Source organism: Cynoglossus semilaevis, chromosome 11 (genome assembly GCF_000523025.1).
Source record: "Cynoglossus semilaevis isolate Cse_v1.0 chromosome 11, Cse_v1.0, whole genome shotgun sequence".
NCBI classification, from domain to species: Eukaryota; Metazoa; Chordata; class Actinopteri; order Pleuronectiformes; family Cynoglossidae; genus Cynoglossus; species Cynoglossus semilaevis.
In genome coordinates, this window is record NC_024317.1 from 11023288 (window position 1) to 11051254 (window position 27967).

Sequence of the window (27967 nt, forward strand, 5' to 3'; positions counted from 1 at the left end):
TTGGAGTTTTAAACACAAAATATACACAACGCAATATACACATACAAAAAGATTTAAAAAAAAAAATCCAAATGCTCAAATTTGATGAGAAACATGTAGAAATTTCTTTTTCATGAAATTTTTTCAACCTTTGACCAATGAAAAATTCAAAAACACATTTTTCTTAGCAAAATTTCAAAATGCTTTAAATTGATGAGAAACATGTAGAAAACAAAATTTTGAAATGTTCTTTTTCAAAAAAATTCATGGAAATTTAAGCTTTGACAAACATAACATGCAAAAATTAAGATTTTTTTGAAAAATTCCAAATTTTTTTTATTTTATTTTCAATTGGATCCAAATTGATGAGAAACATGTTGAAAACACAAGATTTTGAAATCTTTTTCAAAAAGTTTCATGAAACTTTTTCAACATTTGACCAACATGACATGCAAAATTAAAAAAAATATATTCCAAAATGCTCTTATTTGATGAGAACCATCTAGGAAAGATTCATCAGAAATTTTCAATTTTTTGATGAGAACCATCTAGGAAACATAAGATAATGAATTAAAAAAAAGATTCATCAGAAATTTTCAATTTTTTACCAAGCTGATATGCACAAATTAGGATTATTCCTAATTTTCAATGCAATTCTTATACTTTACCAAATCTCGACTGTTTTCAGTGCAAAACACAATCAGGTTTAATAATTAAAGATGTTTGCGTTTCAAAAGGAATATTATATTTACAAACCAAAGCTATATATGGAATAACACCTTTGAACAATTTTTTGCCTTAATAATAGAAAAGATGATCCCTCTTAGCCCACCTAGTCCCACTATTGTGTTTATATTCAATAATTAATACAAACAAACAAACAAAAAATAAATCATTCAATAACCCTGACAAAGTCCTGTTAAAACTGACATTTTCAGTGGACTTAAGTTAAAAAAGACTATTGTGCTGTTGTTGTATGCTTTGGATCAAAGGTTGTTTTAATAAGGCCATTATAAATACATCAGAAAAACCACTCTGATATTCAGCAAACAAATCAATACAGGATGTGCAACATTCATCAGTGTTTTATTGTGGCACCATACCTCATAATGAACAAAAACCACGTGAGCCTTCAGCGCCCCTGCTGTGTTCAAAGTCCCTCGTATCCAGTCTACTTTATAATAAATATAGGTAGTCTCCTCCGTCCACTTCTGCCAGAAATGTATCTCCTAGTCTTGCAACTTACTATCAATTCACCTGGAAAATGAAACAAAGTTGGTTTAAGGTCAAGTTGAACATGGACATTAACAGGGGTTAAGTACAAACTCACATGAAAAAGGAACATAAAATGAGATGTTTTGCATATTTTTTAAAAACTGGACTTTAAACAGTATGTGTTGCATAGCTTAATATTTAATACAAAACATTTGAATGTTTAAACATGACATGTGCCATGTAATAAACAAAAATGTTGTAGGTGGCCCATGCTGTTTACAGGTCCTTGAAACCTTTATTTTCCTTTCCTTTTTATGAACACATTGTTCTTCGCGGAAATGATTGTCTGAAATTTACAACTAAAATTGAGCTAAAGCATAGTTTTTTTACTTATTCCATAGACTTTTGATGGCAAAATGCCAGCTGTCAATCTAAGGAAATTACAGAAGCACGGCTCCATTGACATGAATGTATTCGACAGGCCTGCCTCCAGTCCAGATCTGTGACGCATCCATGTGTATCACAGAGGAGAATCCAATTATATCAGCTGCTCAAACCTTATGTAGATCAAGAATAGGAAAAAAAATTAGTTCAGGTTCAACAAATTTTTTTTTTTTAAATTAGATTTAGGTGTGACACGTCTGCTGTGCAAACCAGTACAGCCAAACACATGTAGTGTCTCTGGAGCTTATGACCAGTTTGTAAAGGATTAGCGAGAAAGCCATACATTTCCTCATAACTTATTAAACAGCAGCAGTGAAGTGTTTTCCCAATTCTTTGTCCTTGTTACACACTAGTTTGGAGCATTGTGATGGTTGATTGGACCTTAACACTCCCCTGCAATTCACCAGCACCAGCAGTCTACTTTATCTCTCTGCAATATTGATGAGTAGAAGGTCCCACAGTGGAGCCTAAAAGCCCCCCTCCCACCCCCTGGGCCTCACACCTTCTTAGTGGGAAAGACAACTTGACTGGACAACTCTTGGCTAAAAGGGACATTTATGTTGAAAACCGCTCATAAAAGATGTTAGCCAAGATGCTACTGTAAATGTCATTAACTTAAACATAACGTAATGTTCATCTACATAAAAATAACATTTTGTCAGAGGGTCGGGATTAGTCTGGACAGAGACCTTAGGAGCCAGACCTTCAAAAAAAAAAATTGTTATTTCATGTTTTTTTTAATCCAGTCATGGGTTGGACTGAATGGTTCTGTTGGTCACCAGTTGGTGATCACTGGTCGAGAGGCTAATAAGCACAGGAGTGTTACATTTTGTAATGTATGAAAACAGGCAGGATGCAACACCAGAGAGACATGGATCAGGTGCAGAGAATGTATTCAAAAATAAAACAACTCACTGGATACAGGAGCAGGCAGGTACACATCCCTTGGCCTGGCATCAACCAGCAACTGGAACTGTGCCCAGGGTCCACATGGCATGAACAACTACACAGAACAATGACTCAACAAAGACTGAGTGTGGGAGAGATGCATATATACCCAGGCCACTAGGTGACAGGAATGAGACTAATGAACAGGTGATCACAGGACACAGGTGAGAGTCATGGGACTGATTGCATGGCAAAACACAAGCAGGGGGAAGGAGACAGACAGACGGACAGACAGAGCGGTCACAAGGAGTTGCTGTTGTGTTGCCTTCAGCATAGGGTGAAGCATCGATCGAATCTGCAGTTTTACCAGGTCTCCTACTTGCTGGGGAACTTTTCCAAACTGTTACTGCTGTTATCTTATTTAGTCTCTATCTCTATTTATCTGGGTTGTCTTTTGGGAACTGATTAATTAATTAATTAATTAATTAAAGTATTTTTTTTAATTATCTGTTGAGTACATGTTCATGAAGTGAACAAGTACAACACATCTCCTTCAAAATAACAGACAAAAGCCCAAATGTTTGTTTCTATTGTGGTCCCAGGTACGCACACCACATGATGTGTCTTGACTGCATCATGTTCAATATGTGCCTTGGCCATGAATACAGTTTTATGGTTTTTTTTTTTTTTCAAAGATAAATGACTCTGTAGCTCCAGGGCAGTGGCATCTAGATTTCTCTCAACTGGGCCCACATTCTAAAAATACCTACGGGCTAACTGCTCCTTTCACAACACTTAATTACGTAGTAGGAGAAAGCACTGGATATAAACAGGTTCATTGAGGCTATGAAAACTGCCTTGACACAGGCGACCTAGTCGTTCATATATTTTAAATTTTACAAAACTGGGACACATTACATTTGTGCTGCAGTGAGAAATTTCAAAATATCTCAACAGAAAGATCTGTTCCTGAGGGTATCTGGAGAAAAACAATAGTGACAGGAGATGTTGAAAACGGACAATGGTCTTCCTGCCTAGAGGGATTCAGTTGAGCAGCAGTTGTGAATTTGGAGTATTAAAGTTAGTTTGGCCTCAGGGTTGAGTGTAGACAGTATACAAACACACAAAGACCTGGAACCATAGAACCGATATTAAAAGATATTAATTAAAATGAAATAACCTTTAAGCTCTGAATTTAGTAGTGAGTAGGAAGACTAGCAGCATATGTAGTTATTACTCATTTCCACTAACAATGAAATGAATTAAACAAATAGGAATATAGCCACAAAAATGTTACATATATCCCAAAAAATCTAAGGTTTGAATGTTTTTAATGACAGTGATAGTGGAGATATATTATCAGTATTTTAATTTGTAAGTGAAATAAATCATTCAATTCTTCTTTCTTTCTTAATTCAATTATTATATTATTTATGAATATTTATATTACGTTTGTATAGTTATTTTTTAATTATTATTATTATTGTTGTTGTTGTTGTCAGTAGCTGATCTTCATCAAAGAAAATCAAATTATACAGCAATCAAACTGGAGAAAAGCAGAATTTTAAAGACTGCTCATAGCTCCCCCTGCAGGGAGAGAGCACACCGTGCCACTGTAGAGTAACTGAGCTGTGCTCACAATGACGAAGTACCAAAGTGTAAAGTTGTTTGTATTTTTACCTCTGGCAACTGTTGCTAAATACATCAGTGTTTCCCTTCATCACATTACTGGATACAACAAGTTCAAACAAGGTCACTGTGAGATCCTGGAAAACACAGAGAGTCTGAAGAAGAGCGTTCTAAACATAATGGAGTAAAGAAAACTCCATTTGTATGTGGGTCAGTTTTAATTATGGAAACAAATACAACAGCTGGTGATGAATAAAGAATCTTTATGACCTGCATCCACGGACAAGTTTGATCAGCTGCTTCCCTCACCTAACACACATGGCCGCGCTCTTGTCCTCACCATAGTTCAGTCCAGTATATAAAAGCTCAATTCAAGTACATTAACCTGGCTGACAACAATGGTACTGTGTACCCTGAGGGGATACCGGCGTTATTGACTTCCCTTTCCTGGAATGTTCCTCTCCTTACTGTTAACAGGAGTCATTAGGAGACTACAGGAATATGTGGGAAGCCAATATACACCACTGTCGACATATTCATTATTTATTAATTCAACGGTTCAACTGTACATACAGTTCAGAATCACTTTTCTTAGACTTAGGAGTAACAGTGACCACAAAGAACACTTTCAGGTAATAGTTTCTGAATGTTGAATTTTCTGCTGAAGATATTGTTCCTCTAACGATACATCTTTGACCATCATACCATCCTAGTTCTAGATGCAGAGAAGCAGAACCATAGAACTTTACAACAGTTTTTGAGGTCTTCTTTTTCTTAAATGCATTCATCTCAAGTCATATTCTTTCATAGATTTTTTTATAGCAGTGTCTGCAGATGGTAACAATGAGGGCTTCCTACAGCTTAGCTCCATTCTCTGACTCTGAATGTTTAATGCTCAAAGTTCATATTTAGGCTTATTCTGATACTACAAGAAATACTTCACAGCAGTACTTTCTCAAATCTTTCCATCACTGACCCTTAGTAATTCCAGGTTAAGCCTCTACTAACCCCAGAGTTCTCAACAATGGCAGTTCCTCCGTATATAGTAATGGTGGTATGGGTGGAGATATCCTGCGAGTGGAGTATTATAATCACTTACTTCTTTTAAGTCACAGATCTGGAGGAATCAGAACAGCTCATTTTAAGAAACATTTTCAAATTTGACCATATTATAAAATATCTACCTAGTTGTCAATACGACAGTCAATATTTTAGCTATTCAGCGCTAACAGAACAGAAGGCGAGCTTCTGGTCAGGTTACATTCACATCCACAGAGCTGTTTATCAACATAGGCAGCCGGCCTAGTGCGGTCACTGTATTGATTTTCCTGCCAAATATTATCTTTAAAGGCATCATAAATCTGACATCTGCACAAATCATCATTTTGACCAAACATTGGCTGTTTATTCATTCGTAGCCAGTAGTATCCATGACAACACTGGCGACGATTAGAAAACTGTTTTCAAACACACAGTTTAGTATTTCAGCACAAAGTAAGACGAGGAAAACCAAAAAGAGGAGAGGGGAAGGAAGTCAGATTTGGAATCCTGTGGGTTTGCATTCAAACTGCAGAATTATAGTCATTAACAACAACAAATGAAATAGTTGGTAGAGAATAGATTAAAGATTGAAGCTCCATATTAGTATATCTAGCAAAATTCCTTTTTTTTTTAAAAAAAAAATATTTTTGTTTAAAAAACATTGACATGGCCAACCAAAGAAGTGAAGATGACAGCCCTGGTCCCCATCTAAGGCAGGGTCTTAGATGGGGACCAGGGCTGCCATCTTTACTTGCGGCCCCTAAACATTTGGATATCTTGCTTTCCTTTTTCTGAAAAAAAAGAAAAAAACTTTTGGTTTGTGTACTTCTACACCTGATTACTTTGTAACCTCTTGATTTGCTGTGAACTAAATAAATGTATTTTTTTGAAAAGAGTGATTTTCAACATCATCCACCTGCGAACACTGCAAACTAAGGTTTTGTTGTTTTTTTTCTTATTTCTTTTGAATGGTTAACAACACAACACATCCCAACATAATGCCTTAACAGACTCCTTCATGTGTTGACCGAGGCAGCGCCCTATTCCCAGGAAGCTCTCGCTGAGCACCACTCCTTCCTCATACTGCATGTTAACAGTAAAAATTCATTTGCTCCGTGGTGTTAAAACTTTTATTAACAGCAATTGATGTCACTCAGTCAGGCTCTCTATAGGAAAGAAAAAACATGTATGCCTTGTACAAATCTATCACTCAACTTGTCAGAAGAATTTGTTCTCATGCAATATAAATAGGACCCGAGTCTGTGGGTAGAGAAATGGGATCTGTGTCTGTGAGAGCAGCGGGCTGGCTGTTTGGATACTCCAAGTAAAACAGGTCATGCTGTTCACATCACAACGCCTCAATCACAAACAAATGTTTTATTTAAAGAGCCAAAGCGTTGTTTACTCCAGTCTGCTTACCCTCCTTCCCTCCTCTTCCTCCACCGCTGGGCCGCGCTCTGTGTGTTCAGCACATTTGAACGCTGACAGCGTAGTGAGAGGAAACAAAAACAGTCCTGACAGGAAACTCTACCCTGTCATGTGAAGGAACAAATAGGTAGGCGCGCAGCTAAGTGAACAAATTGCATAGACAAGGTTTAATAAATGAAGCAGTCAAGGGAGAACAAATGTGTTAAGCGCTGCAGAACTCACCGTTCCTACAAATAACCTCCGCAGAGCTGTTTGCTGACTGGACCGAGGGATTAATCCTCGTAAAATACACACGGCGCGTCTGCTTATACCAAATAAGTCTCTGATAAATATGGCAATACATATTTATGCTAATGTTCTTAATCTATTCTCAGACTATATAAAGTGTTATTAAGTCCACTGTGGGATCTTTCCTAGGTTATGGTTTTAAAGAGCACAGTTCTCTCATGCTGGCTTCTCTACACCAGCAAGGATTGATTTAAAATTATTTTTTAACTCTTGTGTCGAGGCCCCTTAATATATTAAAGATTTTAAAAACTTTGCTCTGAAAACTTGGTCCTGTAGTTCCCAGAGTGTTTGAGAGTTAAATAAAAGGTCAATCTTTTAGGGTGACACAACTCCCCCTTAGAATCTGGACTGTAGGGCTAGTGTGAATGAAACCGTTTGATACAACACGGTTGGAAGTGATCGGCCAGCACTGGGTCAAACATACGCACATTCGTAGTCAAGTACATCTATCGTTGCCTCTGCAAAAATATGTAAATCGCGCCTCGCACAGTCAATAAATCAAGACATCGATAAGGGCTGATAGTTCACAAAGACACCGTTGCAGCTGTGTGTACTTGTGTGTGTCCATCTGTGTCTGTGTGCATTCCACTCAGAACACACACCACATGCATATCGCAGTCGGATGGTGCTGCAGATATTCTGATCCATCATGAGTCTTAGTGACAGCAGCTCACAGTAATGATGACATCGTGTCGATCAGAGGGCTGAGTATTTTAAAGATACTGTGACGTATTTCTTTCTTCAGATGTCCGTACACACATAAACAATAAATAAAAAAAGAAAAACAGATAAATAAGACACGTGTCCTGGTCCAGCACCAGTGTGGACAAGGACACCAAAACCTGCATTTTTTAGCTTTTCATCTTTTTATTCACCCACTCTAACCCCTGATGATGTTCCTTCCAGAACAGAATCTCTTTCCATCTTCGGCAAATGACATGACTCTTCAGAAGCACATTAATGCCGAGTGTTTCATTAGTGTGTGCTGTTGTTGTTTTTCATGCTGGTCGGCTCCTGTTTTGCATATGATGAGATGATTGTGCGTGTAAGCAAGAGGGAGTGAGTGGTGCTTAATGTGGTGGACAGCGATCAGCAGTGTCCGCCGTCCTCCCTTTTGGACTGCAGGCCATCTCATTTACATTTCCTGCCTGTTTTGGACCCAGTGCTGCAAATCCACTACCAGCGGCACCCACCCAGTAAATGTGTGTGGGCTGCTGCCAAGTCAACCAAGACGGATTTTAGCACAGGTTAAAGCCTCTAAATGAAAGCAGTTATTCTCATGCTTTATTCATTAGATGCTGAATTATGGCACAGAAACGTGAGAAATTGAAGTTTGACAAGCATGAGCCTCGGAGGTTGCTTTCTACAAACTGAAAAAATGACAGGACTGAATGAGTCACACACCGTACTGTGACAAAATCTTGACAATGCCAACAGATTTGTACAATAAAAACTATGTAAACATGTGTGCACACAATTCCAGACACCCTCTATAAATGTTTACACTTGTAATTTACAAAACAGGAATTAAATTGCAGGCCTTCACCCACTTGTAACCGTATCATTTTTTTTCTACTTTTCTGAAGCCTACTGATTTTAAATAAACTTAGATGCTAAATAAACCAGCAGAGCAAAGACCGGAGAACCAGTAAGTCGATGAAGCAGTTTTTACACGAAGGAAACACGTGTAGCATGACATCTGAACAAAGAAAATACTTTATTTTATCCATTAACTGTTTGCCAAACTCTCATAATTTAAAAAAAAGAGAACAAAGAAAAGGCCAACGTCTGAAACATTACATCAGCCAGAGGATCAGACGGTTTAAGGATATTGAAAAAAAGAAAACAGGCAAACGTCCCAGTGGACATCCTGAAGACACCTTCTCACGTTCTCGCTGTCATACTATAATCATACGACAACACGTTCTCGCTGTCATACTATAATCATAATATAACAAGTATTAGCTTCAAGGTAATTACTGTATAAAATCCCTTTTGTTTGATTAAACATTTCATGAGTTGCACTTTGATAATTCAGCACCAGTCCAGTTTTGTTTGTCTGAAAACAGTACAACCCTTCCTCTCTCTCTCTCTCTCTTTCTTTCTTGCTCACATGCACACAAACACCCTCAGCATCCCCTCCTTTTCATCTGCCAGAATCCTCACTACCTGCCAGCCATATTCAATTTATGCATATAGGGAATACCCAGCATCTTATTCTGCTTAAAATAACAAAAAAGGACATAAAACAAACTGACACTTTAAAAAAAAGGTGGAAAAAAAAATCTTTGGGGAACGTAGAGCCGTTGTGTGTGTCGACCAAAATGGTAAGAAAGTCGCGACTTCAAATGTTGCACGAGACAGTGGCAACAATCGGCTGTGAGCTCCTGCAAACCGCCATCACATGTGGGGAAACATCAACCCCTACACATTTAAAAAGGGATTGAACAAACACTGCAGGCCAAGAAGGAAAAAAGAGAGAACTTTTGAAAATATCCGTTTGTGCCCTACTGATATTTTCCTGCTAAGCAAACATGTCATAACTGTTAACTCATGAAGCTGAGGGTAGACAGCTTTCCTCCGGGCAAAAAAAAAAAATTTAGCAAACTATCACTTGACTTACTGTTGTTCTCCTTTTTTGCTGTTGATCTTGGATCTAGGAGCTGAATGCACATAATCTTAACATTTAGCTAAATTATTCCTCTATAGTTGTGATGATACCTGTGGCAACTCAAGTCATATGTGCAGTTATGTAAATGGTGTTTGGTTATTTTATAATACCTGTGGCAACTCAAGTCATATTGAGTTGACACAGAAAGAAAATACTTTTTTTTATGTAAATGGTGTTTGGTTATTTTATATTCAGGTCTCCACCTCAGTATCTCTCATGCAGTCATTCGATGGCAGACAGCGATGCCCTGAAAGCACCACAGCAAGAAGAACCTCCTGTCTCTCACCATTTTGTTCATATTTGTGTTCCTCTTCTGGCCCTGTGTCCGGTCAGACAGATTTGTATTTAAGCTATAAAACCCATCTTTAACGTGATCCAACATTAGCTGCAAGTTGGCAACACGTAGCCAATTCTCATTCATTTATTCTACTACTAGTAGCCAAATTTAGCTAACCGTTAGCCCTAATTTTTGGGTGTTTAGGCCTTATTTTTTGTATTTTTTTTATTGGTAATATGTTGCATAGGTCTCTACTTGCTTGTTACCTGCCGTGTTCACATGCGCACCCACTCCTCAACTAATCCTCCACCAGATGATCTAATCTCTCCCTTACAGAGAATTCAGACTCCCCTTTAGCATGAACCAGTGTCCTGTTTGTTAGCAGTGTTCAACTGTACCATCTCAGCCTTAAACGCACACGGTGACTAAGGTGAAACAGTAGCCACCGCGGGGTCTCAGCAGACTGTGTAATACGGGACCACATTTTAACGGTTCTGTCTTCAGTATTTCTTCCAACGTGTCCAGATGAACAGTACTTTTCATGCCCTGGTGATTTCATGCCAGGCCAGCCTACACAGTGACCTCATAAATATGCTCCCCATTTTCCTGAGAGCAAACAGCGCAGGTCACAGCGAGGATTGATGTCCACAAGGAGTGACGTGAAAAAGTACACACTGTGTTCACGACACATGGTTCTGATCAGACTTTTGACCTTTCTGTGACCTGCGATTACAAATTTGGAGCGTTCTTCAATACGTAGCGGCAGCGCGGTATTAAAGGTGACATGCGAGGAAAAAAGCCGAGAGCTTAGAAAAATAAAGTCCTGAACTGCGTTGTGTCATAACTGGTCAGTCACGCAACTATATTTACATTCCTGAATAGCGTGACTGTGTAACGTAATTCTTAGGTCATTTGTGTGAGTGTGTGTATGGGTATGTCAGTGGGTGTGTGAGTCTGTTCAGGTGTTTGGGTTTTTTTTTTTTACTCTTTCACCCCCGCCCCTGTGTCTCTCTTCACGTTTCAAAGGGAGTCATGGTTAAAGCATTAGCTGGTTTGTAAGAACAAAGACTTTTCCAAAAATAGAAAAAGAAAAAGAAATTCCAATGAAAAAGGTTTAAAAGCAAAGACTAAGAGAATCATGGAGGGTTTCTATTTAGGAGGTTATTTGGTTTGACATCAAAATTTGGTTTAAAAAAACAAACACTACACGTTGTTTAACTCTAAGGTGATGGTCTTACGTAAGCTGTGGCTTCAGGGTGTGAGTGCATCCCATGGTGAAATGTGTTTAGCAAAGTAACAAAGAACAGGAAGGAAATACAAAAGACAGGGAAAAACAAAACATTTACAAACTCCGCAGCATAAACAGCCGTGGCTCCAGTTTTCAGTATTTCCTGTTAGAGGTAAATGATTCGGTTCATGACTTGTCACCTGCTGTGGAATGTGTGCAAATTGTGTGCAAATTCCACAAGGGGTTTTCCACATTAGCAGTATTGTTATTTTGGTATTTCATTGTTGTTGTGTTGAGATGTATTTGTAGTTAGTTTTCATACTGAAGTTAAGAGCGATCTTTGCCACTAAAATTGTTTACTTTTTCGAAAAAAAAAAATTTCCAAACATATTTCACAAGGCAGCTGAAGGATGTGGAGTAAAACCTAGGAACAACGCAGCTGATTTTGGAATTATTTCTCTTCTCAATATCTCAGCCTGCATTTCATCATGTCACTCTACTTGTTGCTAAAATATTTATCCCAATTGCAATTTACAACAATCCACAATTTATGACAGCAGTCTGCACCATCCATCTCCCCGCTTGTCCAAATGCATTTCTTTTGTTTCTTAACAGAAATTGAATAACGGCAGGTTTAGAACAAGACTCTCCAATTCCTTTCCCCTTGCTCCCTAACAAATGGTAGCATTTTAATTCCTGCTTTCATCCCTCAAGACGGAAAATACAATTTCATGATCACCTCGCTGCTAGAGCCATGTTTAATAATTCCCAATTATGCAGCCAGGCACCTCGTCCACAGCGTGAGCCTCAGCATGCAGCCTGAACACTGGCTGGCCTGCTGCTCTGTGTGTGTTCAGTCACCTTGATATCATCAATGAACACGTTCCCCCAGTCTTAGCAGGTTACAGCACCAGGACCTATGCTGTTTTATTAATAATACACTGCAGTATTGTCCAGGAGGGAGTTTACTCTGTGTATCCAGCCACTGCCTCTTCTCTCCAATTTGTCACGCAGTTTACCCAAACATGTAGCGTGCAGCATTTCAGGACCTGAATGTTGTAAATTCACTCACGCACAGGGAATTCTTTCACTTACTGTAGATGCCAGTAAAAAAAAAAAAAAAAAAGGCTATAATCACCCAATTTAGATGAAAAAATGTTTGCTGCAGCAGATTATTCCTCTAAAGAAAACCAAATACCTTTAAGTGGATTAAATGTTCCCAAAACAATATAACAAAGTAAAAACAAACAACTGAACAAAAATGTAAAAATGTGACAAATGGAAAATAAATGCAAATCCTTTTCCAAAATAAAATATCAATATGAAATGTTGATTAAATTGGCCAACACATACATAAAGTTAGATCAGAAATAACAACAGGTTAGCCAAACTAGCTTAAATAGCCCAGAACGAGCAAAAACCACTCAAACACTTTTATTTAATTACGTGAAACCAAACCAAACCAAATATCTTCAAGTCAAAAGGAAAAATAGGGTAATCAGCCAAAAAAAATAATAAAAAGGTAAACAAAAGAGAACCCAAGCGTAATCAGCCAAAATAATAATAAAAAGGTAAACAAAAGAGAACAATATTTATTTTTACAACTACAAAAATGTTCTGATACCAAACCTAATTGATTAAATAAGTTGGCCGAAATAACCTTTATATGAGACTACGGTGAAGGTAGCCCTGAAGTAGCTCCAGGATATTCATGAAACAGTGATAAAATGTAATGAACACGTCCTTAAAAAGATGTCTAAACATACCCAGCAAAAACCTAAACTTTTTAAAAAATTCTGAAACTTGACCATTAAAATACTGGTCATTTATTTCAATATAATATTTGTATTGTTCAATTTCAGCTAAGGAGCTGCTCACCTTTTGTTAGCTTCTTTAGCCATTGTGCTATTTGTGAACACATCGGCTAGTTTGTTACAGAAGAAAAGTTATTGTTATTTGTGAAAAAAAGTGTATTTTTATTTGTTATAGAGGGACATTATATACATTAATGAACATTTAAATTTAAAATAAAAACACAACCAATTGTAGCCAAAAGGCTAATTTTCATTGGTAGTCCCTGTACCAGAGGGAGCAAGGCATTGTAGCGTGGTAGCCACAAGGCAGAGAGGCCCTTTTTTTTATTATTTCCAGGACAGGTGTTGGCTAGTATAGTTTAAATGATCTAATGTCATAAGGCCATTCCAGCTAAAACTCTGGACTGCATTTTTAAAATCTTCCTTTTTATTCTTCATGGATTCCTTGCTCTGCTCAGAGACCGATATCAGAGATTTCTTTACATTCACTTTTCTAGAGATTAAGACCAAATAATGATCAGACAGCCCAGTTAAAAGGTTATAAGATTTGATTATTCTGTCTGACGTGTTTGATTACTAAAAATTAAATCAATCTATGTAAATAAAGGACTAATATTTTCATGCAGCTTTTCTGAATTCACACATTTACCTAATATTTGTTTCAAGACTCACTCACATCCTTTACACGTCCAAATAAAGCGATACCATTCTGTTTACACAATACAAGATATAATTACAGAATATTACCATCAGCATTACAGTTAAATATAATTATTGTATTAAAATTTTGCAACATTGTAAGGGAGGTACATCCCAAAACTTACGCCTGTTCTATCTAAGCAATGTTTGCTGTGTTACGCCTGTTTCCTGTTCTATCTAAGCAATGTTTGCTGTGGCGATGGTAAATATTTGAATTGTACAGAGATCTTGTTTTCCATTAATATCCCTTTAAGGTTAGAACACGTTCATTAACATGATGTGTTGTGCGGTTGTGGTTAGGTCAACAGCACAGAATAAAACAAACATAGGCTTGACAGTTTGATGTGGGAAACAAACAAAAGTCTCCTGTTTGAAATCCTGGGTAAAATGATCCCTGCAGCAATCTCTGGTCTGAACTGTGACTTTCAGTGTAACACGCCAACAGGGTGTCTACATGTGTATGTGTTTGTGTCTAGAGAAAACCTACAGTGTAACAACCTGATGAGACTGCAGGCCATCAGTATGCAGCGGTGAGTTTAAGGTCTGTCGGTTCACACGGCAGGGATCACACGAGTGAACCATCTTCAGAAATGATCAGAAACGATGACCAAATTATGTGTGTGTGTGTGTGAGTGAGTGAAGGCACACAGTCAATAAAATTTATATAAAATATTGAAAAGTGAAAAACATAAATCGGTAATGAACATAACCGTGTTACAACGGGGATAATTATGTGAATGTGTGGCGTTTGTAGAAATGATTCAGAGATTAATATTTTTTATAATTAGCATTCAGATGACGTCGGGCTGTCGCTGCATTTAGGGTTGAATTGAGGCCCACGCCATCTCTCTCCTGTGAAATCAGCATAAAAAAAAAACACAACCAACAACTTTTCTTCTGTGCAACTAAATGTTAACTGGAACTTTGCAAATGAAAAAGTGTGACAGGCCACACGCGTGTTTGAAATGATTTCATCGCACTGGAAATTATTAGTTTGGAGCTGAGAGCAGAACATTTTCCTCCTCTAGCAGCGGTTTCACATCACCATGCAATAATATTTTCCAGCATAATGTGAAATGATGTCGGAGGCAGGAAAGCGGCGATGAGAGGCTCGATATGGCAGAGAAGCAAAGGACGTCAGTGATCGTCCCACATTGCTCATGCTCTTGTGGATTACTTAATTATCAGTCCGTGCCGACATTGTGCTCCGTTAATGGTAGGCAATATGGCCTTTACATCACTTAAGGAATAGATTGCATTGCACCGTCTCTCTCTCTGTCTTGTGATGAACACACCCTGATACACATATAAATACCCCTTCTTTTTCTCTCCTCACTGCTCATACAGATTATTTCGAAATGAAAGAGAGAGTTACTGAAGCAAAATCCCAATGAGATGTAGCCGCACTCACAATAACAATTTCCTTAATTGGACATCTCGTCTATCTGTATATATTTCCCCCCTGACTACAACCTGTTTTTATGTGTCTTTGCAAAAATCAGGGAATGGGATTGTGGTCGACACATGCTGGTTTTATGATTTTGAATCATGAGGAGTGCAACTTCTCCGCGAAATTGTTATTGCCTCGGCAGGGAAGGTTGTTGTGAGCAGAGGTTGAGGAGATAAAAAATAATAAAAGTGAAAAAAGTTAATCATTAGCTGTGGCAGGTGGCAGCTGAGACGGCATCGGAGGAGAAGTGCTCACGTTACAGTGCAGAGTGTCGTCAGGAGGTCAGTGTTGTTAGAAAGGACAAGACGTCAGGGAAGAGGCCAAGGAAGAGAGATACGCATGTGTGGTATATTTTAGTTTGGTTTAGTAGAGTATATGAACCAGGAACACACAGATACTGTATGAAAAACACACACCACCACCACCAACACGCTTCACAGAAAATTACGAGTACAGACGAGATATTTTGTTGTGTATATTTTGTCAAGCAAAAAACAAGGGAATGTCCTTTAACTTTTCCATTGTTATCTGTGTTTGTGAAGATTGACCAGAATAATAAATGTACCGTAAGTTGACTCTGAAAGAATTAATCTGTGATGTTTCTCTCTGAGCAGGTTAACTGGTACTATCTGTGTAACTGTAGCTGTAGAATGGATGGATGTGTTTTCCTGTTTTTTTGTCATAATAATAATACAACTATTACTACTAATAATACTACTACCACTAACAACAACAACAACAATAATAATAATAATAAATTAAACATGGTCAAGTCATCATCATTAGATAGATATACCAATAATAATAACAATGACAACAACAGCAACAATAATAATATTAATAATAAGAACAATTATTATTGTTATATATCATATTATTATAAAAAGTTTTACTTTCAGAACTGTGATGTCATCATCAACTGTGATGTCATCATCAACTCTGTTCTGACAGTATGACTAACGCCGTACGCTGCTCAAACTGAACTGATTGAACCTCTGTGTATTAAATGTGTGTGTTTTCCTGTCAGGAGTTTGTTTGAGGTGGAACTCTAGAAATGATGATCACACACAGATCTGTGGGCAGAGGATTATTGGGCATTCATTAGCATTTTCTCTCTCTTAAAACAAGGTGGCCTCTAATTAACCATCTTCCAACTGCTACTGGGAACTATTGATCTGACCATTGTTGTCATTCAGATGTTAATTAGCAGAGGGTCAAAGGTCGTCCCCGATTCGTTTAAACATCTGGAAGACAGCTCCTCAAGGACAACCGGAGCTGCAGGATGTTGCCTCTCTGTCCATCCTAGTTCGTCTTTATGTGCTGAACTCCATTACACAAATGGGCCAATTCATTTCCATATTCCCCTGGAGTCACCCAACAACTAACACAGACAAATACTGAAACAAATCCCTGTCAGAGATCACAGTATATTTTCACCACCTGCATACTGAGCTGGAGGTGACGTTCTGCTTTGAGACCATGAATAACTGTGCCTGGTCATAGGAGGCAACGCTAAACTATCTACAGTTTTCTGAGTCATTTTAAGATGTTATTTTAAATGTACTGATTGCAGAAGGTAAATAAATAACCTGTAAGGACAAATGTAAAAAAAAAAAAATAAATCTTAATTTCAACCTTTACAGTTAGACTCTTCAAGCATGTTTTACCCCCACAGGGTAACAAAGTTTGGGCAGGAACAGACCACAGACCTAATTTCACTTTACACTACAGACACCTCACAGACCGTCTGGCTCCACGGTGGCACAGTTAGCATTATTAACACCAACTCATCCAAAGATGGTCCTCAAATGACAACTCTGTTTTGGCCAGCATAGGAGCAAGTACTGAGTTACTTCTAATGTATGATTAGCTGAGATGTGGGTCACAGTCTCCACACTTAGATGCCGGATGTGAACAGTTTTGCTACATAGGGGATAATTTAATTAAAACGTTTCTTTATGACATGCTGGAGTCAGAGTTTAAAGGAATTATTTTACTGTGCTGTGAAAAAGTGGCACACTGTGATCATTTTTCACAAGTAAATAAAGGAAATCTCCATGGGTGGATTAAATTCCGTTGCAGCTGCATTTATGTTATTGTATGTGCAATAAATAATACAGTTTGTGCGCTGAAAAAGTGCTAACAACAGCAGAAGTTTAGGAGATTTACCGAACAAATTGGATAAGAAAATTCTAAATGGTCTTTTTTGGAGTTGTGTGAAAAAGCTCCTGTTTCCCTGTGTTTTTGAACCAAACTCTACCACTGCATGTTTTTACCACTAAGAACAATGACTCGTTAGTACACATTCCAGAGAAAAGCACAACAGAGCAAGACCTCAGAGGGGGAATTGAAAAAGTTTCCAAAAGCTGCGACAAGTGTCGCGTATTAAAGACAGAGCATCTGTTTTTGCCTGCAAATTATTATTGACTGAAAATTATAACCTAAAGCGCCGTAGGTCCTGTTAGCCAGACTGTGTCAACTGTTGTCTCCACAAGAAAGAGCTTTTTATAGTTTCTGTCAACACTGTGCAATGTAAATGAACAGCTCAGCTGCACTTGATCCAAATGAGTAAATGTGAAACATGAATGTAAATGTAAATGTGTGTGTATGTGTGTGAGTGTGTGTATGTGTGTGTGAGTGTGTGTGTGTGTGAGTGTGCATGTCAGCAGGCATGTGAGCATACTATATGTGCAGAGGGATTCTTCACACAAACAATGCAAATATTGCCCCCTTGTGGATTGAGTGCACTCCTGGGAAACCTGGAGGATATCTGGAATAAAATAATAATAATAATAATAATAAAGTTGTTGTTATGTTGTAAGTTTAATATGTAAAAAGTAAATAATGGTCATTTTTTAAAATGTATTCTAATTTCATGAAAGAATTATGTGGAGGAAAAAAACAAAACCACAAATGTTAGAGGCGTTGCATTAAGTGATATAAAAAAAATGTGATTTTGAAATATGCAGTAAGATATGCAATTTTAGAAGATAAATGACTTTTGTCGACACATTCACTCGTTCAATAATAAAAGGGACATAGTCTACACATGTTTACCACTCATTCACACCAGTTTTTTTTTGTTTTGTTTTGTTTGTCAAAAGTTTAGAAAATTATACAAACTGTTGCATTGTCAAAAAAAAAAAAAAAAAAATCTACTTTGAAATTCAATAGGGCCTGACAGTATCCAGTACAGGCTGGAAATAATTTTTCATTACATGAGATAATATGTGTACTTTGTGTATAAAACATAACAAATTGACAGAGAATATATTTCATATTTTTGAATAAATTGTACAAACATTTCTCTCCAGTATTTCTGTCTGTTGAACTCAAGCTCACAGGATTTATGACAATATAGATTTCAGTTTTTATTGCACTTTGCTGCAAAACCCAACTTTTCGTGAAATATGTTTCTTTAACGATTTCTCCACAATCACTGCCTCTGTCTCTGTCTTCCTTCTCTCTTCACGTCTTTCTCTCTCTCTCATTAGAGCCAGAGCACTCTCAATGTCACTTACAGACACGGCTGTAATTTATTGGCTCTTTAATACAGGCAGACAAAGGTCATGAGCGGCGCTGTAAGGAGTTCTATCGGGTTTATCTGTAGGGGTCATTAACCTTGACCTAGTGTAAAAGCACCTCAGTCCAGGATGCTCCCTTTTCCTGCACGCAAACGTTTCCATGGCCCCAAGAAGTCCCTCCCTGCGATGGCAACTCACTCCGCTGCCCAGTTCGCTCAAGTGCCTTAAACTTTCCTTAATTGTCATGTGGCTGCCAAGCAGCCTTCTTAATTGATCTGACCTTTCACAGAGCTTTCTAATAGCCAATCCCACTTTCATTGTTCCATCTGCTACTTTTAAAACGACATCTGGCCGACTGTACTTTACCCGTTGATCTCTGTACAGTTATTTTCAAATTTAATATATGCTTCAACAGATGTTAGTTTTTATAAGTGAGCCAGGGCCTGGACCGTACTCTCCAGCACTGACCTGTATTCATTAGAATTTCCCTGAACAATCCAAATATTGACAACAGAAATTATAGGCCGAGATATCAGCATAAATCTTTGGTTACGTGAAGCGCTGCAGGAAAAAAAATAGCCTGATGATAAAGTTAAAGTTAAAGTTAAAGTTCTCTTCACTTTAAAATACTGTTGGTATGGTTTCTTTAAAAAACCCAAATATAAATCCACCGTACAGATGTGGGAAACCCACTGATTTCCAAAAATGAGGCTGAAGAATTTAACAGAATTTTCCGAACGTGAAAATATCGTCTGCTGACCAGGAAAGATGTCATTCTCCTGTAATGAGCTAACATATGTTTCGGCCTTTTTTTCTTTGCCTTTTTGTTTTGCCTTGGTTTCATTGGGTGAAAAAACAACTGAAATGCTCTTTAGTCATAATATACACTCGATAATACAATAATAAACATTTCCAACTGGAACATGGCCTTAATTAAAGTTAGGAATTGGTCCAAAGCGGAGCTCACTGTTGCCGAACTTTCTTGACAATTTTGCTAAATTTCACAAAGTAGGGCAGCAGAGCAATATTAAAGGAACAAACCAAAAACAGAATGAATTCCTTATCTGGTGAGACTGATTTATTAACAGTTCTTGGATTGTAAACATCCACCCACAAGACAATGACAGTAAAGAATTCAACAGCGCACTCTGTGTGGACTTCGTTGCTGTTTGCTGTGACTAACTCCATGTAGAAGCAATAGTTACTCAGCCAACAGGTTCCATTTTCCTACATATTTTTTGATATGTAAAATGTTATTATAAGTAGGTTCAGATCTACTGTGAAAATTCAAGTTACGTCGCCGCTAGGAACTGAATCCCCGATGTAAGTCGAGGACCCCCTGATTAACTCAATGGAATTGAGAATTACTGTTTTTGTTTTCAATATATAAAGTCTTAACAATAGTAATATATTCAATTTTCAACAAATATTTGGTTTTTATTTTCACATCAGGATTGTCTATTTTATACGGCTGGTGTGGGAATGGGCCCAGAGAACAAAAGACAAAGAAGATGCTTCTTTATTCTACACCACACTGTTTCCACTGATTCACAGACACTAAGATATTCTCCAGTAACTCTCTCCCATCTTGTTTCTCCCCGTCTCCAAATATGGGTGATGGCATTTTGCAAACTTCCGTCCCCTTAAATTTAAAACTTCATTTTCTGCTCTAACATTTTTTCCAATAGATAAATTTCCTATGGCCTGTATTTTCACGGGAAAGTACTCAGCCATAGTTTTACCTGCAGGCTGTTAAATTAGTGCCATATAATTGACTGATTAAACACTTATTGATTGCTGAGATCTGTATAATGTAGGCAAAGTGTATGCATAATCTCACCCCTGCATTTTACACTCTCGTCTGTTCATGGGGTACGTCATAAAAATCTGGATGCTGACTGAAGAAAAAAATTCTTGGCTGGTGCTGCAGGTTGTGGAATAAGAGTTAAACTCTTATCAAAGTGGCCAACAAGTAACTTTTCCATCTCGTCTGCCTTTTTGATAACAAAATAGGGCAACGTCGGACAGAGGTTCTGGGCTACGAGAGACACGGATTGACACGCGGCAGCCTCAAGGTCAGTGTCTGCTGCTTTAAACCTCCAGCCACTGATAGACACGTCTTCCCTCCTGAGCCGTGCTGGTGCAAACACAGCACAGAACATCTGTTCGCAAACAGCCCTGATGGAGCCGCACTGACACTGAATGCACACCTTCCCACCCAATTCCCCAGCCCAGGGCCAGATGGCGGCCCGCGCAGCCGCTCCCTCCTCTCCTCCGCTCACCCAGGACAAATCAGGAGGAAGAATGGCCTGCAGGTACCGCCCCAGGCACGCCTGTGCCACTCACCACTGACCACCCTCTGGTGGCTTCCAATGTTCCCTCCTGTCAAAAGACAAATTGTCCAACAGACTGCTCTTTTATGAATTCACCCCGCGGTCCATTTTTCAAAAGAGGTTAAGGAAAATCCTTGGCCTGAGCTGCTCAACTTTGAGACAGAACTCTGTCCTTTACAAAGTTAGGATTCCCGGGGACAGACACCAGAAAATAGAAATCATGTAAACAACCATGTTTGCATTTGTGGTGGAATTCAAATGTCTCTGCCAGCCTTGGATTTTCATCATGATGTTAAGATCACTGGATGATGTGAAAAAATACAATAAAATTCACACACTTTAAAAACCTGAAGGTTAGGGATCGGGCCAGTTGCATAACTGATGTGTGAATGTGAGTGTACAAATATATATACAGTAGGTTTTTAATATTTAAAATTTAAATTTGTTCTTGTAATTCGGATTTTTTGCTCTATCGCAGGTTTTTGCGGTACATTTTTACATTACCAATATTTTCATTATTTCATTATAAAAAAACATTTTCTAGCCTAAGAAGAAAAAAATGTAAAACATGTGGTAACATGTACATACAGGGTATTGCATTTGTGAAAGTTTCGTTACATTTTTTGCCATATTTCACGTTCTACGATGCCTCCTAAAATAAAGGGTTAATGTATACATAAATAATATAACTATTTTTGTTTTTTCACCTTTCGTGTGTGGTCTTGGAATGTAACCCCCTCATCTACCCCGTGGTCGATGAGGGACCAGTGCATACGGGCCCTGGACTTAGACAACAGGAGGTGGTGGGGGGCCAGGCTATATCTGTGTTTGTTTGAATGTGTTTACACCGCACTTCAGCGCTGCGGCCTCTTTTCTTTTGATATCCACTGTGTATTTACCAAAAGGAGTGTGAATTTGAAAAGGTGTAAATGGGACACTAATCCTTTTGAGGTTTCAGTTGGAGCCCTCCAGGGCCACATCGAGAGCTGTGGCAGAAGCCCAATCCCTGACGGAGCACAGCCAGTTGGCAGTGCCGAGAGGAAATGGAGGAATAAACGTTAAGGATGGAATAAAGAGGGGGGAGAGCAGGGGTTGGTGTGTGGGGGGGGGCAGTTGAGTGCTTGCTTTTTTGCCTTTAAAGCTGCAAGATTTTATTTGTCTGAGAGAGTATATCAGGCAAAAGCAGCGTGATCATTAAATACTCGTGCTGCAAATCATTTTAATTCTTCTTCTTCATCCCAAGTCTTTTAATGAGAGGAGTAGCCACAGATAATGCGGGTAATTGGACAATGGGATTCACTCATTCAATTACTGACCACTGAATCTGCTGTGTGAGTAATTCCCATTTTCAGTTTCCGCTCCGAGGCCTCAGTAACTTGGGGAGAAAAAACCAAGAAGAAAAAAAGTTTTTTTTCTGGAGAAGGCTTGTACGTCCTGTAAATACACTTTTGGGCTTTTCCAAAAGAAAACACTATATTATAATTAAGTCTTAGATTTAAACGCTGCCTGGGTGGCCATAAACAACATGATTCTGTTTCTGTTGGAGGAATCTTGTATGGAATGTGATCAGCTTTGGTTGCAGTAATCAAATTAGAAAATGTCGCAGTTATTTAAAAAACCTGCTTTCATATATATTCAAATAACAGTCTGCTGTATTGACCGATTTAATATTCAAAGACATGAGATAAAGAAATTGTTTTTTTTAAGATTCTAGCAGTGCCAGTAAAGAGAATTGTTGGGGTGCCAAAGCAGGCTTTAACATGTAAAACAATTTTTTTTTTAAGATTCTAGCAGTGAAGTTAGTTGAACCAGTAAAGAGAATTGTTGGGGTGCCAAACTCGGCTCAGGAATCAGGAGGATCATAAAATCTACTAATATAAATCTAAAATAATTGTCAAAACCCAAAGTCATTCTTAAGTGCCCGGAACACACACACACACACACACACACACATTAATCAAAAAGCCAATATTTTCTAAATGATTGGATGAGTTTGACACTGGTATCAGGAAAATTGATTTTCCAATAAGACAACTGCTAATAGAACAGAAATGTTTTTACTTCAATTCAATGGAAAAGTTTCAATAGGAATGTGTTCAATTGACAAAAGCAGTTTTTTGGACAATTGTTAATACACAAAATACTCTGTGGATTCAGACTTCACTTTTACATGGTAAAATACTCAACAACATTAGCTATACTGTAGCTCAAACCACAAGCTTGTTTGAGCTACAAATGATGAATTGTTAGCTTGAAGCCAGGCTAATCAGCTGCTAGCATGAGCTTCATTTTAAGAAAGTGGTATCTGGTGGTATCAGAAATGTTTTAATCTCATTCTAACACAAAGGAACACACTAGAACAAAGGATAGGATACATTTGAGATTTGAGTTCTCCAACACCACACAGACAGTTCACAGACAGCGGAGGGTGAACCTGGCTGACATGAGATTGCGACTAACAGAGTAAACACTGTTTTCTGCTTATAAAGGTGACTGCTCCTCCACTACTGCACTTCTTGTTTAATACTCAATTGAAAAAAAAAGCCAGTCTCTGGATAAGGGATTTCAAACCTGAAGGCAAAATCTACACACCACAGTGCAAAACCCCAGAGAGCGAGAGAACTCCCCAAACCGATCATCCAATTTGGCTTAAAGCAGTGAGTGTAGGGGAGAAGAGGAAAAAAAACAAGGAGACAAGGAGGAAAGAATCTCACAGGAATCTTCCGTCACCCGGCTTCTTTGTGGCGGCCCACATTGATCCAGCGCATTAATCATGAGCAGGCAAACAGCATGTTGTGTCTGTTGGTAATTGTGAATCTCAACCATACTTAGCCTATAGCTACTCCCAACACGAGCTGATAAACTAGTCTATTACAACGGCACAATGTAGGACACGTTCCTTCGGCGGAAGCTTCGCGGCTTTCTGTAGTAATACAACAAAAGGCAGTTTATCTGCGCACTGTAATTGAATTACACGTATTCTACTGAGGAAAGCAAAAATATTCTCTGAGCCGCACGGCTTTATTAGCATGTTTACATGCAAAGCTGAGTGAGCTAGCTGGATTGGATTGATATGTTTTGACCTCGATTTCCCCTTGTTCAATCACATAACCATTTCAAATAATTCACAAATGTTTTCCTTTTATAAACAGGCAGTAATAGTTCTCTATTCACGTTTTCTTTTCTATATTTGGGCTGGTATACAATTGGATCTAAAACAGCAAAACAACAAAAACAGAACAAAAGAATCAGCAGGTTCTTCTGAAACTTCTGATGTTTCCCAACAGTCTATGTTTGAACACTCTTCTTTGTTCTTCATTAAATTAGCAGCGCCACCTACTGTGGTAACTGTACAACATATTTTCCACTGAAATCATTTTAAATTAAAAAAGAAAACAAGGCAACCCATAACAGATGACAAAAGTTTATCCCAAGTCTAATCCATTTTGGAGAATATTTTTCCACCTGTTTCTGTTTAACTTTACACACGATCTCTGATGGAGTTAAAACACATTTGAATATCATTCCTGACACTGAGTGGACCAGCCTCAGTGGAGCGCTAACTGCTGGATTTTTTCTCGTGTTAAATCCACACCTTGGGCCAGTCATCACCATAATTGTTACCAAATACTACAATACTCTCAAGTCTTAATTGCAATATCATTAATTTCCCATCAGAATCAGTCCCTTCACACAGACAAGCCAAGTCAAATGATTCCTTCTAAACAGAGTGATAACAATAACAACAAACCAAGGGTTCAGATAGAAGAATGAGGAGAGGATTGGAGGCAGACAGACGACGTCAAGAACAGGCCACCATCACTTCTCCAAGGCTCTAAAACAAATACGCCCTTCAGCTCATGGCGTGTTATCATTGTCTGCGCGAAGCAAATAAACCAAGAGCCTCGGCTCATTTCTTTTCAAGATAAAAGACCAGTCGTTTGGGCGTAATGGCTGGGGCCAACAAAATGAAATTATAAACCATTCATTAAGTCAAGCACACAAGTGGTAACTTTTCTAATAAAAGATTCTCAAACTTTAATTAATAGCAGCCGTTAGTGCTCGTTTAAAACTTATCGATTTAAACATAACAATATGTTAAAATAATGTGTCCTGCAACTGACGCCCCCCCACTCCCCGAGCGGGGCCTCTGCTCGCACCACATTGTAATCAACAGATTGTTAGACATGCATTTTCCAGGCCGCTGACAAAACCTGATGAATGGGGTCGAAGGGAGCGTTCGTAATCCATCCGTCGCCGCAATTTATTATCTTATTTTAATTGTATACACAAACATTGAGGTGATTTAGGTGACTGGGTGGAAAGATGAAATCCGTTTATATTAAAAGGGTTGCTCACCTCTGGAGCCCGCTGCCAGCAACACCTCTCAATGACTGCTTTTAACAACATGGTTATTGTTTTATTGATCAGGGTTTTATTACATATTTGACACCCGTGTTATGTGTTAATCGAACCGCATATAATTTTTTGACGTATTTTACAGGATTATGACTGCAATTAATTTAAAAACTATTATTTCTTTTTTCCAGTGATTTCAGCCCTGACGGGGTTTGTGGGAGAGTGCTCCATTCGTCTTGGCGCTATTGTCACTCGCGCACTTTCCAGCAGGGTGGCGCAGTGCATGACCCTAATGGAAGCCGCAGAAATGGCCGATTCAAGCTGGCGTTTGCACTTCCCCAGCTCGCAGCGGACGCCTCTTCCCTTTGTTCTAGGAAGTGCTAAGACTATTAAGGAAGCCATTCATAGCCATATCATTCCCCCTTCTACACTTAAACCCTCCGAGCTTATGGGAAAATTATACAACTCATCCTTTGCTCAAAAGTACCTCAAGGATGTGTCATTTTTCAGACAGTGTACATTTAACCCGAGCGAGGGGGAAAAATAGCCTTTTCTACAATGCAGAGAAGGATTAATATCTTTTCTCAGAACACAAATTATGCAACATTGGCTTTCCACACAGTAAATCAAGAAAACATGGACGCCTGCTGATGGCCCGTGGACAGTTAAAGCAGGACAGAGGGACATGATGATGTGTCCAGCTGAGATAAAGGCCCTTCTATAAAGGCCCACATGGACAGGGCCGCTGTTGGTCAACAGCCTAGAGTGTCTTCTCTCGTCCCTAAGAAGTCCACATCTGCTGAATAGAGCACAATCTATCTATCAGAAGAATTATTAATTAATAGTTCATCTGATCCTGTTTAATTGAGGACAGATCTAGAACGCCATTAGCTGGGATAATAAAGAGAGCACTACCTCCCGCCCACCTGAGCACACACTGAAGGAAGAGCCTCCACTGCTCCACTTCTTTGTGGCCTTGTCAGCAAATGTATTCTTCTGCAGCGAGCAGTACTTAACAACCTATAGGTTCGTCAAAACCAATTACATTTTTTTAAATCTTCATAGCAATTATCTCTTTGCATAATCAGTTTCAGGACCTTGGGGCTCTACTGGGTCTTGTAACATCTTTTAAAAAATAATGGTTCAGATAGTAATTTGAAATTCTGTAGATATTGCTTAATAATCAGATCCCAAAGTCAATATTTGGTTGAGAACTAAGTTGTAGACGGAAAAGACTTCACAGTGGAAGACGAACGGCTCAAAATCTAATACTAGCCAGAGAAGGAGCGAAGGCAAACTTTTTGTTTATTTTTGTTTATCTTTTGTCTTTTGAATTTTTTAAAATTGTTTCTCAGATAATCAAGTATTTTAGGGTAAGACATTTTTGCATTAATTTAACAAACTAATGTTTAGCCAATATCTAATATTTTTTTAGAACTGTTTAGGCTAATGTTTCGCAAAAATGCATTAATAATATTTAAAATAATATAAATATAAAATGTTGATGTTTTATAAACTTTTTGACCTACTGTAAGCTTACAATAAACTACTTTCAAAACATATTTTTTCACATAATTCATTTTAAGAAATATTCAAGCATTGTTATGGAGTGTTTTCTAAGATGGCAGCTAATTTCTTTAGCCTTTTTACAGCAAAGACAAATGTAGGATTATTAGCAAGCCTTCTTTTGAGTTTATTTCTCTAAAGTGTTGTCTTGCTAACATTCAGTCAAGGATTACTCACTTACTGTGTTTGGCCAAAAGATCTGTGATGATCTCTGTCAAGGATAGATAAGAGTAAATGCAGGTCTGTCACCGTGCCGCCCAGTTACTCCCATGTACTGCATGTACTGTAGGAATCAGCAGCAGGTATTAACACTCCCACACAGCCTGGAGCTCTGCTTTATGAACACTACTTAAAGAGCATCCCATAATGTGTTCTGCCCAAACTCAATCATAGTCATCTTTCCCAACAACGACGAGACGATGCCTTATAAAACGTCTGATGTCATCATATCATCATTACACTAAGAGCAGGAGTGGCCGGCCACTCCAGGCTTCATCCAATTAGTCATTTTAAACTGCTTATTGGTGAGAAGGCGTCAGTGATCAATTCGAGCATTTAGTCTGTCGAGCAACAGCTGACTCAGTGCCAACACCGATTATCTAGAGAACTGAAAGTGTCCATAATAATGGATATTTCTTACCATCGTTTTATTTATTTTTATTTTTAATAAATACTGAGTTTTATTCTGCATCTCATTGCACCCTTAATGACAAAAAATACTTATAGTTTACATTAAACATTATATGGCTCGAGGTAAATATAAATAAATACGACTGTTAAAATGTCCTTACATCACGTACTGTATGTCAGATACAATAATCAATGTTTAATACTTGAATGTAGCTGTACTTCTTGGAGTTTTTTTTACATTGCATTCTGACATAAGGGATTAACTAATTTTAACACAACAGAATAAATTCATGTTTTGAAGTTAATATGACAATCCATATTTACAGAGGAAATTGTTTGTCTATAACAATTCTCAGTGTTCAAACTCTTTTGGATGTAGATCTCTTGATATAAAAAATGAATTTCCACTAACATAAAAATTACCATTCAATGAGAACTAGTAGATTAATGAAAGATTGACTAAATGTTACTGATTTATCAGTGACATGTTTGACGACCACAAAA

General features: G+C 38.1%; 2 protein-coding genes across 2 annotated transcripts in view; one reads left to right on the forward strand and one right to left on the reverse strand.

The window, feature by feature from the left end:
- LOC103386273 (contactin-4-like) overlaps positions 1–27967 on the forward strand; it is a 695358-nt gene that overhangs the window by 555395 nt on the left and 111996 nt on the right. The gene's annotated exons all lie outside the window — the stretch shown is intronic.
- The window catches only part of LOC103386309 (D-threitol dehydrogenase), a 62223-nt gene continuing 35124 nt past the window's right edge, over positions 869–27967 (reverse strand). Inside the window, exon 9 of the mRNA XM_017036529.2 lies at positions 869–1236. Coding sequence (XP_016892018.1) covers positions 1233–1236 — 4 coding nt within the window. The 3' untranslated portion in view covers positions 869–1232. The remainder of the gene's footprint in view (positions 1237–27967) is intronic.